Source organism: Macrobrachium rosenbergii, chromosome 28 (assembly GCF_040412425.1).
Source record: "Macrobrachium rosenbergii isolate ZJJX-2024 chromosome 28, ASM4041242v1, whole genome shotgun sequence".
Taxonomy (NCBI): Eukaryota; Metazoa; Arthropoda; class Malacostraca; order Decapoda; family Palaemonidae; genus Macrobrachium; species Macrobrachium rosenbergii.
In genome coordinates, this window is record NC_089768.1 from 26,084,039 (window position 1) to 26,104,034 (window position 19,996).

General features: G+C 32.5%; 1 protein-coding gene and 1 long non-coding RNA gene across 4 annotated transcripts in view; one reads left to right on the forward strand and one right to left on the reverse strand.

Annotated features, from left to right (window-relative positions):
* LOC136854142 (uncharacterized) overlaps positions 1-19,996 on the reverse strand; it is a 76,941-nt gene that overhangs the window by 38,534 nt on the left and 18,411 nt on the right. Inside the window, exon 2 of one of the 2 annotated variants that reach the window (XM_067130371.1) lies at positions 12,253-12,385. In XM_067130371.1, coding sequence (XP_066986472.1) covers positions 12,253-12,307 — 55 coding nt within the window. In that variant the 5' untranslated portion in view covers positions 12,308-12,385. Of the gene's footprint in view, positions 1-12,252; positions 12,389-19,996 lie in introns of both variants that reach the window. The other variant, XM_067130370.1, reaches the window with a different exon arrangement.
* Positions 1-19,996, forward strand: part of LOC136854143 (uncharacterized) — a 198,370-nt gene that overhangs the window by 19,642 nt on the left and 158,732 nt on the right. The gene's annotated exons all lie outside the window — the stretch shown is intronic.

Below are 19,996 nucleotides of genomic sequence, written 5' to 3' on the forward strand. Positions count from 1 at the left end.
TGTCCCTGAAATGCCACTTGCGTGGGCAGGGCTTTAGATTAATGCGGAGCAGATGCGGAGAAAAACCAAGGTAGGTCAACTCGAACTTGTAGCTTGCCGGACGAGCCTACCCACTCGAAGATAAGTGACAGTATTTTGACCAGAGGGCCAGATTTTTATTTAAAAAACTATTGCCTTAAAATCTTTGCAGTGAAAATGTACGGCTTAATATAGCTTAGTCATGTGAATCCACGGCCAGGGGAGACAGTTTCTTCTCATATTAGTTAGGTACTAACATTCTTGTTTTAATTATTGTACTGTATTGCGAACTCCTGTTCCTTTTCCATAACATGTGAGAATGATGATAACCTATAGTTTAATATGTCCTCGATTAATCTAAATGTTACTACATTAAAATTTTCAGCATCACAACTATATATGTAGTAACATTTAGATGAATCGGGGACATACTCAAGTATAAATCGGCAAATTAAATTATTAGTTATCAACACTTTCACATATTAGGGAAAAGGAACAGCATTAGCAATAAAACAAAATAATGAAAACAAGAGCATTAGCAACTGACTAAAACGAGAGGAATCTATATTGGATTTTGCATACATGAACCTTATCAAGAAAATTTAACAACACTAAAAGCGTTACCCTTTCATTCAGTTTCTGGCTCTTACAATAGCTTCATATCCTTTGAAAATTATCCTTTAAAAAAAAAAAAGTCATAATTTGAAAGTAATATTCCCGTTCCTCTTTTGAATCTAAAAAGCAATTCCGTATTCCTTTTATACGTAAGAAAAGATTTTCTTTCCGCTTTCAAGTTGAAATATATTCAGTATGTCTGATGCAAAAGAAGCGAAATATATTCAGCATGCGTGATACAAAAGAAACACGAGGAAACCCATTTCCAGTGCTGAAGACCAAAAGTGTTTACTGGATCGGCATTTCCCAGAAGCGCGAATGCACATTGAAATGGTAGGGATGATTTATGGAAGGATGAGTTATCGATAAACTCTACAGTTCTCACGTCCATTCATCATTTCCGTTCCATTTGCGTCATGCACTGAAAGCAGACACAGACTGTAAATTCACCTTCACTTCACGGTTTGCTCGTCTTCCTTTGTGAGGGAGATTAGCCTGTCCTTATACATTTTGTGTTGGTAGTAACTGCATCTTGCAAGTTACAACACACTAAAGCTTATCGAGATTTCTTGAGAAGTCCCCTTAAGAATAAATTCAGATAGTATACCGATATTATTATAAATAAAACGAGCGGCCTAAATACTTTATAGAATTTAGATGCAGATATTGAGATTTATAAAAGGATCTTAGTAGTTACTCTTACTTATTCGATATATAAAGGTCCAGTGATTCTCAATTGCTTAAATCTTACTTAAATGTGAAAAAACGTAACTTATCTGGTATGAAAAAAGTTAAGTATACCGTAGTTTAACCAGACCACTGAGCTGATTAACAGCTCTCTTAGGGCTGGCCCGAAGGATTAGACTTATTTTACGTCGCTTAGAACCTATTGGTTACCTAGCAACGGGACCTACAGCTTATTGTGGAATCCGAATCACATTATAGCGAGAAATGGATTTCTATTACCAGAAATAAATTCCTCTAATTCTTCATTGACCGGCCGGAGAATTGAACTCGGGCCTAGGAGAGTGCTAGCCGAGTACGATATCGACATATCCAATGAGGAACTAGCTGGTATGAAAAAGCTAGAAGGGCGAAAGTGAGTGCAAGGGTAGAAATTAGATTTCTTCTTTTCCCTTGTCATATTTTGTATTATGCATATGTGATAACGGGCACTATTTCAAATTAATATGACGATGTATTTGTCACCAGCAATATAATTAGTCTGATATTAAGGAATACCTAAACGGCAATAGCATTGTATTATGGGCCGATTGTCTGTGTACGAAAACGTCATTATACAGTAAGTCCAGTCGTCTTTACCATACAGCTTAGCATAAAATACTTGATGTGGAGTAATTAGAAAAACAAATAATTATCTAAAGTATTTGTTAGTAGCCTGTTTTATTAGATTGAAATTTAATGAAAAAACCTTATCATAAAAGAATGCACTGTATATATATAACTGGAACACTGAACTTTTAGTCTTCGCACGCAGCCCAACGTAATAATTAACTTGGTAAGCAGAAAAAAATTTTAGAAAAATTGAAAAAATAACCCGATAAAATGGCAAGGAACGCTCCCCGTCCCACGCGACTTCAAAGAGTAACGAGGCTCCGGTTTCCTCATGTGTATTCATTATCCTTGAAACATGATTCAGAATGGCCCTACGCCAAAGGCTGTTAATTAGTGTGGGCGTATATAGCCGATAATCTCATTGAACCATAGGAAAACGCAACTTTTGCAAAATCTAATACGATTAGAAGAACAGAAAAAATCTCATTATCCGATTCCGATGCCATCATCGGCTCGTTTTCTGTGAACAAAATCTGATCGCCTTTTATCAGCGAGGCCTCTTATTTGGCTGCAACACTTCACAGAGATTTTCGCTCCTCCTTTCTCGTCGCTTATTGGTTGGCTGGGAGTCTTTCATATATCATTGATATACATTCGCCTCGTTTTATAGACTACTGTCGTCGCTGTGTATATATATATATATGTATATATATATATATATATATATATATATATATATATATATATATATATATATATATATATATATATATATATATATATATATATATATATATATATATATATATATATATATATATATATATATATATATATATATATATATATATATATAACATCAACTTTTGTACAACCAAAATATCAACTTGCTTCCAGTTCTCTAATTTCGTGTGTGTGTTATTCTGACTATCAGTCTAACTGTCTATCCATTTACCAACAGTCTGACAGCAAAAACATGATTTACAGACCCCGATATCGAATAATGGACTGGAATCAAACGGAGTAAAATGCCGTGCGCCAATTTCGTTTATAAAAATCAAACAAAAGTTTATTTCCAATTCGTTACCCTTGATTTGTGTAAGGGAAAAGGCCAAGTAATTACTGGACCTCGGCCACCAGGGCTTATTGCTCTTTAGGTTCTCTTTTATTTCAACATTTTTTTCCGTTGAAAAAGGAATTATGTTGCTTTTTTAGCTTTAATGTTGAAACATTTATCGTAAATATAGAAAAATACAGAGAAGGCCTATATTTTTGGAATCATTTTTGCACATCAGTATTGCTTTAACTCGTAAAAATATAAGAAATAATAAAAACTGGTTTTCAATGGTCATAAATTCAAGTATACTCGTATGTTAACTTGTTCCTTCAAGGGAAAAAAAGAAGAATGTTATGATTTTAGGCAGTGCAGTCATGGGAAAATGCAAGAGGTTTTATTCTGCTTTTTATTTCATTTTATTTTTCTTCTGTTGAATTAAGCTGATGTATGCCAGCATAGGCTCATGTTTGTAGGAACAGCAGGCAAAATTTTTTATTATTATTATTATTATTATTATTATTATTATTATTAGGCTGACAGACAAATACCGTGAGAGAGGCTATTTCAGTGGCGATAGGAAGATCGTTCCCTAAGGGGGTTAGTGCCTTTACTTAAGGATCTCTGCGGCGTCCCTTCGGCCCGCAGCTGCAACCCTTTTCATTCCTTTTACTGTACCTCCTTTCATATCTTTTTTTCCATCTTGCTTTCACCCTTCTAACAATTGTTTCATAGTGCAACTGTGAGGGTTTCCTCCTGTTACACCTTTAAAACCTCCTTTACTCAGAATTTCCGTCTCATCGCTGAATGACCTCATAGTTCCCAGGGTTTGGCCTTTGGCCTACATTTTATATTTCATAGGGAAGATCGTGGATATGGGTAGAAGAAATTATATGTACTGCACATGGTTAATACTGATAAGAGCCGAGGATAAATCCATGATTTTACTTGTAGTCCATGTCTGGAGAAAGTGAGATTAAATAATTAAAAAATAGGTGTGGCTTTTGTGTGAAGTGGGAGCGAACAGCAGATTTTGCGGAGTGAGCCGAATTTGTAAAATGGTGATGGAGAGAAAACAGGTGTATTCAGTGATTTCTACAGATGTTTCTTGCGTATACTATAGAAAGAAGATACAGCATGTAAAAAGTGTCTTTGTATATATTATGTGATACAAGTAGCGAAAACAAAATAGAAATCTGTTTCAGTACTAGAGATAGGTTTCAGAGTGCAGCCGTAGATGCTATTAACACTTGTACGTCTGCTAAAAGGAAGAACAGAATGGAGAGACGGGAGAAAAAAAGATGCATGGAAACGAAGCGCCTAAAATTCAAACAAAAGGTAGGATCAGGTGCTGCGTTTCAAAAATTCAGGACTGAGAGCTGTTGTGAGCGAGGCGAGGAAAGTGCTTGTTTGTATAGGCAGGTACAGGGGATGATCAAAAGAAGTTGATGGTGGTGAAGTACAATGAGGGTTCACCAAAGGAAAAAGAATATTGTTTGCAAAACGGAAGTAAAGTATTTTCCACTTTGGAGTAACACAGTCGCTAAAGGCAGAAGATAGGCCAAGGGAAAAGGGTGATGGAGACTGTGGAGGAAAGTTTTAAAGAGAAAATAAATACTTTCGACGTGGAGGGCGTTTGAGATATTAAAAGAACGAATGGATCGGAAATGATGGCCAGATGGAAGGATACCGATATGTAGTCGTTCGTTTACAATGAATGAAAATGGCGGGACAGGGAGGGATTTTACCTCTTCTTCCTCCTCCTTTTCTCCATCGCCTATCTTTTTCCACTACTTTTCATATTCTTGCACTTAGTAGATTACATTTTTCTCCTTCTCTGTCGTATTTTTCTCCTTTACTTTCCTACTTTTTCGTTTCACCTGGTATTTATCTTCTCACAGGGTTGTTCTTATTTCAAATCTCTCACGTTCTATTTCCATTTGACTTCCTAAAACTGACTTCCTTTTTATCATCCAACTCTTCTGCTCCTAATCTTGCTTCTCCAGCTTCTCCTCTCCACCAACCTCGCCATGGCCATCCATCCATTTCCAGGAACACCGTAGCTCTCTCACCCAGCTTCCAAGAAACTAATTCCAGATCCATATGCAGCTCCCATCCATAAATAAAGCCTATCAACTGCTCGTTTAGGGGGAGTGACGATCCCTCGCAAATTTCGTTTGCTAAAAAGGATTTTCCGCTCTCTCTCTCTCTCTCTCTCTCTCTCTCTCTCTCTCTCTCTCTCTCTCTCTCTCGCGACATTCATCCTTTTTGGAGAAGTGAATGCTAATGAGATTTTTGCTCTAAATCCCAGTGTTACATGAGGGAATAGATGTTTCCTCTTTAGCTCTGCAAGGTTAAGTGCTTGGGATGTGCCTCTCTCTCTCTCTCTCTCTCTCTCTCTCTCTCTCTCTCTCTCTCTCTCTCTCTCTCTCTCTCTCTCTCTCTCTCTCGTACTAATGAATGAATTATACAAGAGAAGTTAGCAAGTGTAACTTGTAGCTTGATGTCAAAGGAATTATTCTTGTACAGCGTGTAAATATATAATATCATCAGACACTTTTGAACTCCAGTGGAAACCTGGTTAACGCTCACTTATTTCTGTTGAGAAGCAATTTGCTGATTCATATACGATTTCACTGAATTTCGTCCAGAACAACATTTTGGGAAATAATGGACCTCTTATCACATGGGTTGAAATTTCACTCTATATTGCGAGTCATGTGAGGAAGCAACTTTGAGTAATGAGTTTATGCTTCTTATTTTCAGTTACAAATGAGGTTTTGCGCAGTTAAGGAACGTAATTTATCCTCTTGGTGGTATAACAGGGTGATTAATAAGACACATATACCAACTTTACTTCAATTAGATATCTCCGAGTTGTGATTTAGAAGGAGTCTGTTTTTAAACTGCTCCTTTCAGAGCCATTTGTTGGGCGACGGCGGGTTTTAGTGGGGAGTGGCGTGAAGTGAACGATTAGGGTAGAAGGGAATCCACTTTAAAAAAATTTTTATCGAATATAGATTTGAAAGTATTTGTAGCATAGTTAATTGGCTTCACGCTTGCTAACATGACATTATAACTAAAATATGAAGGTATTTGCTTAATTCTTGCACGAGAAAGGTAATGGACTTGAATTATTTATATATCTTGCTCCGCCGATGTTTTTTTCTTATTTTTGAGTTACTTTAACTTTTTTCCATCTCCTGCAATGCAAATTCAGATCTGATCTTGTTTGAGGTTAGTATACTTTACCAAAGTACCTTTACCTCTATCTTCCAATGTTTAAAATTCATTGTGGCTATGGAAGGTGTTTCCTACTGATTTGTCTGTGTGAATATTATTATTATTATTATTATTATTATTATTATTATTATTATTATTATTATTATTATTGTTGTTGTTGTTGTTGTTGTTGTTGTTGTTACTGAGTTTGATGTTTTTGTTAATATTGGACTTTAGGCCTACTGGTAATGCTAAATCGAAGATTATAAAAAAAACTAATATAGTTATCAAGCCTTAGTCACTAAACCATCATAATCAGATTACCTCTTAAAATATAATATCTAAGGAAAATTACATCAATTACATGAGTTAAAATCCATAATAAACTTAATTTAACCTGCTGTAATTTCAATGTTGGCAGCAGATTACAGAAAAAGTTATATGAAAGTTATTTCATCATAATAAGTTGACTTGTGTCCTAGACATCAAGTAACTAAAATATTAATATAGAAAGGTCTTTATAAAATAAAATATATCAATGAAGAAAGTGTTTTAAAATTCAGTCATATAAATCAGAGGACTAGAGTGTTTTAAATAATACCAGTGATTTTACTATGCTTACAAAAATATATAAAACATCTGGTTTTTTCAATCAAGCACTGTTATTTTTCTCATTTCTGTCGTTCTAATCCTGTCTTGTAGTAGATGTTGTATAAACCAGCATTTAGGTTTTGATTAATCTAATTCTTCATTTGTTTTTGTTTGATTAACCATGAACAGTGGGGGAGTGCTAGGATATATCGCAAAAATATCACAAAACTTTACAGGAGAAGTTTACAGATTATATCATATGTGAAATCGAGCACGATATAGATGTATATAAATGGCATATTTCCAGAATGTAAGCTCCTTCCTAGATTTTGTTTTATTATAATGTTTGAACTGTGTATGTATACCCAAGCTCTTCAACAATGCATATTTTGAGTATCAGAAAAGCGTCCACATAATATATAATGGAATTAGGAGAAGGTTCTTATATTTTACCTAATTCATTACGGTGTTCTTTTTATCAATGGGTAATGGGTACAGAAACACTGCAGTTTGTGTGTACGTTTCTAAGTTATATATTGTCAGTGTTTAAGAAAACGTTATTATTTTTTACCTTTTAATTTCTCTGAACATGAATAAACGTATGACCACCAGTGTTTCTTATAAGAACTGCCGTCGTTCTGGCCCCACACACACACACACACACACACACACACACACACACACACACACACACACACACACACACACACAATAAGAATCTTAAACCACAAGTCCCTTGGCAGGGTAAACGAATCGGGTCCCGATAATTGCGTAATTCTAAGAAACATTGTACCATTTTGCTTAATTGGCCCTCGCCTCACAATGATGGAGGAAACTATTAAAAGGAAAATATAAAACAGATTTACTTCGTTGCGCTTAAATTAGTTTTGATGCGGTCATTTCAGAGAGGACGAATTATCATGATGAAGGAAATGTATTAACGTTCTCAGTTAATCAGCTCTGGAATGTTTATGATTAGATTTGATTAAGGATAGTTTCTGTATACGGTAGAGCATTTCGAGTGATTATCTATGGACCCTCGGTAATTGTTTTCATATTATGGAAAGAGAACGTAAATGGTGGGGGAAAAAAATTCAAATAAATATGTTGACATCGTTCGGTAGATGTCTCAGAATGACGGACTTGCTGACACACATGCAAAGTAGACAAAAATTATTGGCACTTTGGTGTGAATGGGTGCCGATGATAATTACAGAGTTTACAAAAATAACGAAATATTTGATCAGAAGAGTTTTTAATTCGCTAGTGTTTAAATCTCTAAAACTGCCAAGACAAAGTACTGGAATAGGTGGCTAAGTGATTGTCGCACGCCGCTGGCATAAGTTAAAAGGACATTTAATGAAAATGTCGTCAAAGACTGGGTGTTTGATGGGAGTCAGTAGGTTAGCATGGGTCCCTAAAAGTAATATGGTGAGATTCACCCAGTTTACCTCTCTCAAAGGTGTTTCATTGTGGATGAGTTTCATTGACGCAAACACAGTGTAACAAAATTGTAATAGCAAAATTGGCATAAGTATCAGACCTTCATAAAAATTTGTTTTCATTCTGTCTCTAGTTTTCCAGCTGCCCATCTCTCTCTCTCTCTCTCTCTCTCTCTCTCTCTCTCTCTCTCTCTCTCTCTCTCTCTCTCTCTCTCTCTCTCTCTCAAAAAGGATTCTTTTCTAGAATTATTACTTTTGATTTTCATTTATACGCCAAGATGGAGATGCACTTACTTGCTTTAGTATCCTGTCGTGATGGGAATGCTATCAGGTTACTCTTCAGAAAAACAACAAATCGTTGCCGGGCAGAGGCTGGGTTCAAAGTGCCGTACGTGCTTGGCACGAAACACGGCAACCTATTGAACTCTGAATCAGGTAATATATATATATATATATATATATATATATATATATATATATATATATATATATATATATATATATATATATATATATATATAATATATATGTGTACATATATGTATACATACATACATACATATATACACACATATATATATATATATATATATATATATATATATATATATATATATATATATATATATATGAGAATATTCTTGAATTTAGGAAAGGCATTGTTCAAAACAACTCCTGATTTTGTAGCATAAAGTAAATAAGAAAGGGTACATCCGGTGCAAAATATTTTGGGGGCCCGAATCAGAAGAATTGTTCCTAGATAAAACTAAGATTGAGAAGCAGGTTAATGATTATATATCTATATATATATAATATATATATATATATATGTATTTTTATATGTATTTTTATATGTATATATGTGTTTGTTTGTATATATATATATTTATATATATATATATACATACATTTATACATGTAGATATATACATATATGTATGTATATATAGATATATATATATATATATATATATATATATATATATATATATATATATATATATATATATATATATATATATATATATATATATATATATATATATATATATATATATATATATATAATTATTATTGTACCTGCAGAGTCTTCAGGTTATATCCCCTGTGGACGTTATCGTCATCCACATTGCGCTATCCGGCTTGCTGTTGATGGTGACACCAGCCATACTATTCAGTTTGCCTCCTTTTCGCGAAATATGTTTCATTATAACTTTTCCTGAGGTCAAATGCTGTGACATTTTTGCAGTTACCGTGATATAACTTTTTTTTTATCTTTCGCCTTTTGTTTTAAGATTACTAGCATTTTGCAAAGGCTGGGATGTTCTTTTTTTTTATGAAATGACTTTTCAGTATTTTCCTAAACTTCTCACAAACATTTTTGCAAACTGACAGAATGTTCTTAGAAATTCCATTACACTTCAACTTACAAACATATACCCACACACAGGCATAAGATAACATCGTTTGTATGTATGTATGTATGTATGTAAATATGTAGTATGTATGTATGTATGTATGTCTGTGTATGTGTGTATGTATTTATATTATATATATATACATACACAGACATACATATACATAAATACATACAAACGATTTTATCCGATGCCTGTGTGTGGGTATATGTAAGTTGAAGTGTAATTGAATTTCTAGGAACATTCTATCAGTTTGCAAAAATGTTTAGAAGAAGTTTAGGAAAATACTGAAAAGTTATTTCATCGAATAAAACGAAGATCCCTGCCTTTGCAAAATGCTAGCAATCTTGAAACAAAAGCGAAAGATGAAAAAGTGATATTATGATAACTGCGAAATATGTCACTGGATTTACCTCGGCTGATACAATAAAAGAAAAACATCTCATGAAAAGGAGGTAAATTGGATAGCATGGCTGGTGTTGCCATCAATAGCAAGCCGGATAGCGCAATAAAGATGGCGATGACGTCCGAAGAGGATATAACCCGGAGACTCCGCAGGTACAACGCTAATGAGAAAGCGCGCGCCTATTATTGTGTTGTCAGGAGCACAAGTGGCAGCGACGGGTGGTAAGAAATGGGTAAGGCGCAGGTGAGAGAATGTGAGGGACGCGACGAAAAACAGAATTGTATTTGTCGAGGTGTCGAAGGAACCGACTCAGTTTGGGAAAAGAAAGTTTGACGACTGTAGGAAGGACACGGGAGACAAGCAAAGAGGAATTAAGTATCCCGGACATGTGAAAGTGGTATTCTCATGGGAAATAAATTACTGAACGTGATAAATGGGAATAGTAATTGAAAAATAGGCCTTCAGGTGTAAAATATTATACCAGGCACATCTGTAGTTACTAACAAATCCTTCCTTCCCTTTCTCCTTGTCTTTTACGACACTCGTACATGCGTGCACGCTCAAAACACACACACACCACACACTGGTGTGTGTTTGTGTATATATATATATATATATATATATATATATATATATATATATATATATATATATATATATATATATATATATATATATATATATATATATATATATATATAGTCCATACTTCAGGGTGTGCGATTTCATGCATGCATTTGATTTCTCTCTCTCTCTCTCTCTCTCTCTCTCTCTCTCTCTCTCTCTCTCTCTCTCTCTCTCTCTCTCTCTCTCTCTCTCTCTCTTGATGTGTGCTTAGATCAATAAAGGGCGAGGGAGATAAGCCTCACAAATAATTAATGGCTGTGTAAGTTGAAGGCTCTGTGAAGCTGAGTTCATGTACATACTCGATGTGTGTAGTTGATGGTTTTATTATATGTTAAACACTTTCGTCATTTAATGCAGTAATATTACAAAATATATTTTCTTTACGAACGCTGTTGCACGTAAATATAATGAACATAAGAACGAAATAGTTCAGCTTTTTAAACATAACGGAATGTATATAATGTTATCATAAACCACTTAAGTTTTGGTAAAGTATACGAACGAAACATTCTAGTTTGGAAATATGTTTATACCACCCATTTGTGCTATACTAGATGAAGTTTTCTTGTGAAATATGGCTTACCCATTAAACTTACCACATTGTCCGGGAAATTGGCTCTTACCTCAGAAAGAACATTTTGAAACTGAGTGAGCGTTTTGTACTTCAAATAATTCACCTCTTTCAAGCTTGTTGGCCTTATGCCTTATGTCAATTAAAAGATATGTCCGCTGTGAGATGTTTATTTCTATATATTCTTTAACAGGTTTATCTTCAGTTTATGTTGTACGCTTTAGCATATATAAATTCTACACAATAACGGTGTTACTTAATCCAAGTCAGTGCAGACTCTGGAGATGAGTGTCTAACATCATACCATTTGTCCCAAACATTACCACTCGCCAGAAACGAAACTTTACAACATCCACTTGAACTTAACTGGATAGCATTAATTATTTTCTTTCCAGACTGTTTACGAAATAAACACTTTATTCATTCACTTCGAACAACAGGTGTTTACACTTTTTTTAATTTTTCTGTATTTTTCATATGTTCTGCAATATGTGTTTACAACTTAGTCCACCTGATTGTTTTTTACAAGAGGAGGTCATGTGAGAGATGGCAATCACCCAATATTTACAGTATTTAGACTTTATATCCGTAATTATTTTTTTGTTTCTTTCTGTATTGTCAAAGATTTAGTGTGAGCTGCATTGAATTTCTTCAAGAATGGTGATGATAACCTCAACAACAATAGCAGCAGTAGCTAAATTATTGCAAATGTTGATTAGATTAATTTATCCAAGTTTATCAGAAAATAGCAATTTAATTGTAATAACAGTCATAAATACCTTTTAGCGAAAAATCATATTTTGTTATATTTAGCCTATGTATTTTTATATTTTACCAGATATCAGAAAATATGGCGAAGAACATAAATAAAGTTAACTAATAAACTTATATTTGTGGTAACAAATGTAATTATTTAACAGTTATGCAAAAACTTTTTATTTGAACAGTTATTTTTATTCTATAAAAAACGTATATAATATTTTTATACTTACATAGGTACGTGCTTGTCAGCCACACAATAGTTGTCAGATGGCCGGGTAAAAACATTTTGTGTAAAATATATCGTAGGGAGATTCGACTGAAGTTCCTTTTTTTATGTTAGGCTGGAGATGGAACCGTAACCCTCTGCTGGAAAAAAAGGAAAAAATAATGTATTATTTTAACTAAAATTTCCATGTCAAAAGATACTCTTTGTATGTTGAATCAGCCTTAACACGTATGAGCATCTCCTTTAGAGTCCTTGCGCATATGCTTTATTAAAGTAATGTCTTAAAGATTTAAAATTTTTAAATATGTATTAGCTACTGGGTTTTAAGAAAAGGAAATTGTGACAGCACGCAGTAATAAGAATTCTTGCACTGGCTTGCTGCAATTAGCGTAATTGATGGCACAAACTTGGAAGAATTTCTGTCGAGCAAGACTCATTTTGCGGCCGCAAAAACGTTGACAGAATTGTGAGCTGGAAATGTGACCAAAGAAAACAGGAACATAATTGGAGAGAGAAAACGGAACACCCTCTTGGAAGAAAGGAAATGGTGTTGCAAATCACTGAAATGACGAAGTTAAGAACCAACGTTTCAAAACAATGCCCTCTAAATAACCTAAGCCTTCCAACCTCCTGCACCTAATTGTGAGTTTGTAGCTCTTGTCGTTGGGTAGTCTGTTGCGGTACAGTTATAAATAAAACAAATAAGTAAAGTTAAGCAATGAACACTGGCAAAATGTAACAGCCTAGAAAATAACTAAAAATTTGATTAATGGGCTCGCAAAGTTTTGTCACACAGCCTCCGAAAGTTTGATATCAGAATAATGGGAAAAAATTTTTGCCTTATCTATCTTCCTTTTTTTGAGTGGCATAGAACAGTTTGTGGCTTTCTTCTGAAAATATGCCACGCATGATTTATCGACACTCAAATGTGCCACTTCGAGCGAAACGTTCATAATTGTTGCTTTTTCACTTGTTCCTTGTCTTCCTCTCTTTTTGTAGTCTTGGACGGCTGCCACTATGCTATTTCAGACCTTCTTTTCTCCCTGTGTTACGTTTCCTTCCTCATAACATCTTGTCAATACTCGGTTAAAATAGGATTGCTGTTCTAAACTTGACAATGATGTGCAAGCGCCATCTCATTATTGCTGTACGTAACTACCCACTAACATCGCGGAGTAATCCCATTTTTAAACGCGGCGTAAATTTTCACTTTTATGGCGAAGTAAACGCACCCGAAATCTCCTCCTGGATATTGGGGAAGAGAACTGGAACGACCCATAACTTGAAAATGTCTCCTCCCCAGTCTTCATTACAATGGAATTTTAGCAGATTAGTGTTATCTCTAGGACTCAGCTTGTTACACACATAACTGAGTTATATGAGTTGTTACCGGGTTTATGCACCACAGGCGGTCCCCAGCCGGGGGAAAAGAAAAGGGCCTGGTGGAGGGTGATAATCTTTCTTTATATAAATTCCAACCTTGAATTAGACTTTCACCTACTCGTAGTCATCGAAATACGAGTAGTAATGGCACGCAGTGAGATTCGAAAGTCCAGCTTAATGAAGCTGGTCAAATTTTCTGTGTCTTGCTATTTGATACACGTATTGTTCGAATGGAGGACATATTGGGTGGAAATAACTTCAGCAAAACAGTAGGTCAACAACCTTACCAGTGTATAGTTGCTTGTGATGGATAGTAAGGGAAGATAATCCTGGCAACGTCTAGTAATCCTAAGAACCTATTTAATATGTATGATTATTTGCGAGGTATTTATTTTTTCATTCCTAGAAGAGATTGAAAATTTTACTGTATATTTCAAGTTTTTAAAATATTCTTATTCAAAACCTTGTGTTCATTTATTAGTGTTTAAGTTAGTTTTCTTGACTCCAGGAATGTTGTTTGTTTGGCATCATCAGCACATCGCATTCTCTCTCTCTCTTCTATAGAAGTGCATAAGGTTTTTTCTTTTATTTCAGTATAAATCTATGGCCTGTGGTGACATATAAAGTATTATAATTGTTATTCTCAGGAGCTTTTGACAAGTGTTTTATTTCAATACCATTCGACCATGAAGTAACCAGAGTTGATTTATGTATGTATTTATTAATTTATATATTTATTGCTTTGCTATATGAGCTCGCGGTAAATTAAAGTAACTGAATATTCGCCTCAGACTTGGATTTATTTGACTGAAATTTTATCAAAGATGTTCTTTATTAGGAGGCACTGAAGATTGTTTCTGTTCATTAAATTGATTCAAGAGCTTTGGATGTTATGTCTTGCAAAAGTAGGCTTATCATAAAGAAAAAACTTTATTGCACGGACGAAGAGACTAACTGAATTATGCATAAAATTTAACTAAAATCCATTAGCATTGTTTATAATACCCTGAAGTGCAGTTTCATGTTCCATTTTTTTTATTTGAATATCTTTTAGATTATCATTTTAGTTTTTAAAGCATCAGGTAACAGAAGGAAATGAGCAATATATATATATATATATATATATATATATATATATATATATATATATATATATATATATATATATTATATTATATATATATATATATATATATATATATATATATATATATATATATATATATATATTATACATGTATGTATATATATATAATATATATATATTATATATACATGTATATATATATATACATATATATATATATATATATATATATATATATATATATATATATATATATATATATATATATATACTTTATATATACACTGCCATAATAGTAATAAGACCAGTTCAGCATGCTTCTCAACAGTCAAAGAACTATGTCGTATTTATATATCGGCCTTGAACTCTGGAGTAACTGTTGTCCCAGAATTTTCGCTTACGTGACTTAACTTTTTGGTCATATGCTGAAGTGGCTCTTAAAATATAACAACACAGTTTAAAGTATTGTTAAAATTCCTTGCGGCCTGTAATAACTTTTAGATGTTTTTGCTTTCAGAGATTAAAATAAGATTTGTATGATTGAAGAATTCAATCACAGATCATAAAACACAAATATATCTAAATAGATGGATAGATAGATAGATAGATAGATAGATAGATAGATAGATAGATAGATAGATAGATAGATAGATGAGTATACAGTACATGTGTGTGGGTGGTAGTCGGCAGGTGTGGGTAATTGTTTGTATATAGTATCTTAGATAAATGCAAAACTTTATAAACAGAAATTAGAAACGGGGATGTTAATCTGATCATGGAAAACCTTCACTGGAACAGTCATCGAATTCTGACAGAAAAATGAACCACGAGTGACAGATAGATTTCTGTTATGTAACACCTAATAAAGACGATCAAACAAAATGGAATTTTTCTGGACACACGTGAAATCCTAATGACTTAGCTCACGAAATGATATTCACTTTTGAAGTTTAATTCCAATAATCTGTGATTATATACCACGCAACGGGATGCTGCTTTCCCTAGAATGAGGTTGGAAAATTCGAAATTCTTCAATTTGCCTCATAGATTTGGAGAGTCAAATTTAAATGACGTTTTACAAACAAAAGCCGAGAGACTACGACTGGTTATCCTCCTAAATTGGTGCGCAAAAAAACATATCTTTCCCAGACTGGGTTAGAATAGAAAGGTTAACCGAAAGACTAAACCTTTTGCAATATAAAAAGAAACCAACCGTTATATAACTAACCATTTAAGAAATTTTTGCGGCCTTGTACAGGAAGTAAACAGGAGGTTATGTCACTTTTTTTTTATTGCCACTTTAGACAATTTTTCGTCTTTTAATTTTAAATCGAAAAGATTAGGTGAGATATATACATACACACACACACACACACACACACACACACATATATATATATATATATATAACATATATATATAAAAAATATATATATATATACTGTATATATATACATATACGTATGTTATATACATAAATATGTTATATATATAAATATATATATATATATATATATATATATATATATATATATATATATATATATATATATATATATATATATATATATATCTTTTAATTTCGAATCAGAAAAGATTAGGTGAGATATATACATACGTATATATATATATATATGTATATATATATATTATATATATAATATATATATATATATATATATATGTATATATATATATATAAATATATATATATATATATATATATATATATATATATATATATATATATATATATATATACATAGATTCCAGTGTGTTTACGGAGATCAAAACATAGAGACTAAACATGGTAAACATAGAGACCTTCCCGAAACTGTGTACCATTCAATTTGATTACAGAGTCGAATTTCTTTGAAATGGTGCTTCAAAATCTCCTGCTGCTATCACAGTTTATAAAAAGTGACCCTATTCCTCAAAGCTTCCTGTGTTCGTTTAAGAAAATATTGAGCTCTGTCGACTTCAGAGGAATATTAAAGATTCCCTGTTCAAACATTCTGCCGCCCATGTAAATTAAATTATCTGTTAAGTTTGTTCAAACGCCGAGTCCTCGAAGCTGGTATAAAAATGTTCAATGGCCTTATAATTGGAATTTTTAAAGAACTCTTAATAAAGACTATAGTCATTATTCAGAACTCCCGAAAACATGTTAGTTTAGCGGATGTATTATTAGATTTTATAACATTCACCAAACGACAGTATTGAAAATTTCGAAAAGTTGAAAATCAGTGAACTCATTCCTTATGAGGACATATTTTCTTCAGTAAAACATCCACGTTTCCAACAACTGAAATGCTCTTATTTTGACTTAAGACGTTTTTAACTTAATGCCTTTGCACTGAGCTCAAACCACTTCATTAGCAATTCTCTTAAAATATTGATAAATATTTCTCTCTCTCTCTCTCTCTCTCTCTCTCTCTCTCTCTCTCTCTCTCTCTCTCTCTCTCTTCTCTCTCTCTCTCTTTCAAATTTGCAGTAGATTTCATGAAACTACCAGCATCGTACTGTTAGTCAGTTTCTGGTAGAATTTCAGTATTGCGCATTCTTGTACTGGCCGCCTTTCTTGAGGTTTATTGCAGCACTACAAAACTGAGCACAAATTCACTATGCCGTATGCTTTAACTCACGTTTTACTTGTCATTGTTCAGGGGTCTACCCGTGAACTCATTGGTTTCCTTATAACATTCCATCTATAAGTTTTCATATGGGATCCTGAACATTAAGTTAACAAACTCAAGTACAGTGATTACTAAGAATTTGCCAATCGTCCTGACAGATTGTGAATTGGAATACGTCACGATTAGGCCCGAGAAGCCAGTATCGTTCAGAGGCCTTTTTAGTTATTTTTCCTGTCATTGCATTATACTGAAGAAAAAAATCCAAGATCATACTTCTAAATATACCAAATCTTCATGGGATTTGGTATTTTCGCCACAGAAGTTAATCAGTTGCCTTTCACATTTAATTTCCGTATTTTAAGGCGCAAGAACTTCATTATTAATTGCAAGTAGCCCTCTGCAAATGAAGTGCTCTTTATTTTTTGAAAAAATTACATAACTGCTCTCCTGAATTAAGATATATTTAGCTCAAAGGCCGAAGAGAAAATAATTTGGGCAGGAATACGCCCAGTCAAAACAGTACGAATGAATGATTAAGAAAAGAGTCGGATACTTTTCATTCCAAAGACAATAAACGAGTGACGAATTTCATCATTTTTATAGATCATCAAGTATGAGACCAGTGTTGACAAGGACGTCCAGTGAAACATTCGCTGTGTTTATAACAAATGATATGAATAACAGTAAAGTTTCTTGTCAGAAGTTGGCTCAAGGTACAAAGATCGTCGAGACTGCAATAAAATGAAAAAGTGAGAGAATAACTGATAAAATATTCACTGAAGATCGTACCATAATGTAACTTTACTTTATGATATTTTTTATGATATGCAGATATATGTATATAAACATATGTATATATATATATATATATATATATATATATATATATATATATATATATATATATATATATATATATAATATATATATATATATATATATATATATATATATCTATATATAGATATATATGTTTATAATATGTATATAATATATATATATATATATATATATATATATATATATATATATATATATATATATATACAGTATGTATGTATATATATATATATTATATATATATATATATATATATATATATATATATATATATATATATATATATATATATATATATATATATATATATATATATATATATATATATATATACATACACACACGTATATGTGATAAATATATGTGTCTGTTCTTTATTACATATCATCAGGCTGAAAAAACATGATGACAATCAATAAAATTATAATAAAATGAATTGTCATAATAAATTTCAGCTTTAAATACAAACTAAAAGTAAAATAACTAAAAATTAAAAACACAAACATAAAAATATGAAAATAAAACTATAGTTGTAAACAAACTACCACAATGTTTGTTGTGATTTTAAAATTTCATCAAGATATCTTTTCTCCAGTTTTGCTGAAAACTCATATCCCATTTTTGTATTTTACAAAGTTAGCAAATTTTTTAAATGAAAAGTTTTGTCCCAGACCGGTATATTAATCTGCAATGTAAAGTACATAAATTGCTGAAGTGTTCAAATAAAAGTTACAAGAAATACTTAAGCATTGTTTCCCCAAATCAGTTTCAATCTCAATAAGATCAGAGAGAGATCCTACCTTGTGGACCTTAATTCCTGTGTCGTTTACTTGTTCACTTGTGAGATGCGTGGGATCTAGTTCCGCTGGCTCAGGAGAATTTTGGAACACAGATCTTTCTGTTAGAACTTTTTCCCTTCCAAACCACCCTTTTCTGCCAAACCAGTTTAGCACAGGACCATCCTTTCACTGACCTGGATTTTCGTTCAAACAGACTGGACCTTTTGATTTCAGAGTCGCTGAAAAAAAGATGAAGCCGGAATTGAACAACAACTCCTGGTATTCAACTAGCTATCGCAATTTCATAGTACTTTACAAATATTTTACTTTGTGAGTGGTAGTTTGTTTACATTTCACTATAGTTTTATTTTCTATTTTTATGTTTGTGAATAATTTTTCGTTATTTTACGTCTCACCCTTTTTAGTTTGTATTTACTTGTTCATTTTATATTTCGTTAATTTTTGCTTTTATTAACAATTTTATTGATTTTTTATTGATTCTCAAGACAGATGAGATAGAGAAAATAAAGAATGTTCTTTAATCATTAAGCTAAGATTTCCAAGATTATTACCATCTATATATATATATATATATATATATATATATATATATATATATATATATATATATATATATATATATATATATATATATATATATATATATATATATATTAGATACACACACGTGCATGTACATATATGTGTCTGTGCATACGCATGCTTAGAAGCTGTCGATTTTTCTTTAGTAATCTATCTGGTAGAACGTTCATTCGTGACACACAAAAATCTATCTTTTCTGTTTAAAATCTCATATGATACTAGCAAAGAGTATTGCGGTATATTAATCCAATCTAAACTGAAGTGTTCAAATAAAACTGTGGTTATATCTCGTGAGATTTAGATTTGGGTTATCTTTTATTCAAAACCTTCGCTGGTGTTCAAGAATCTACGAGAAAAAACTGGGGCCGTAATGCAAAAGTTTTTACAACCTGCTAGACGCCCACCTAATGTACTGAATAA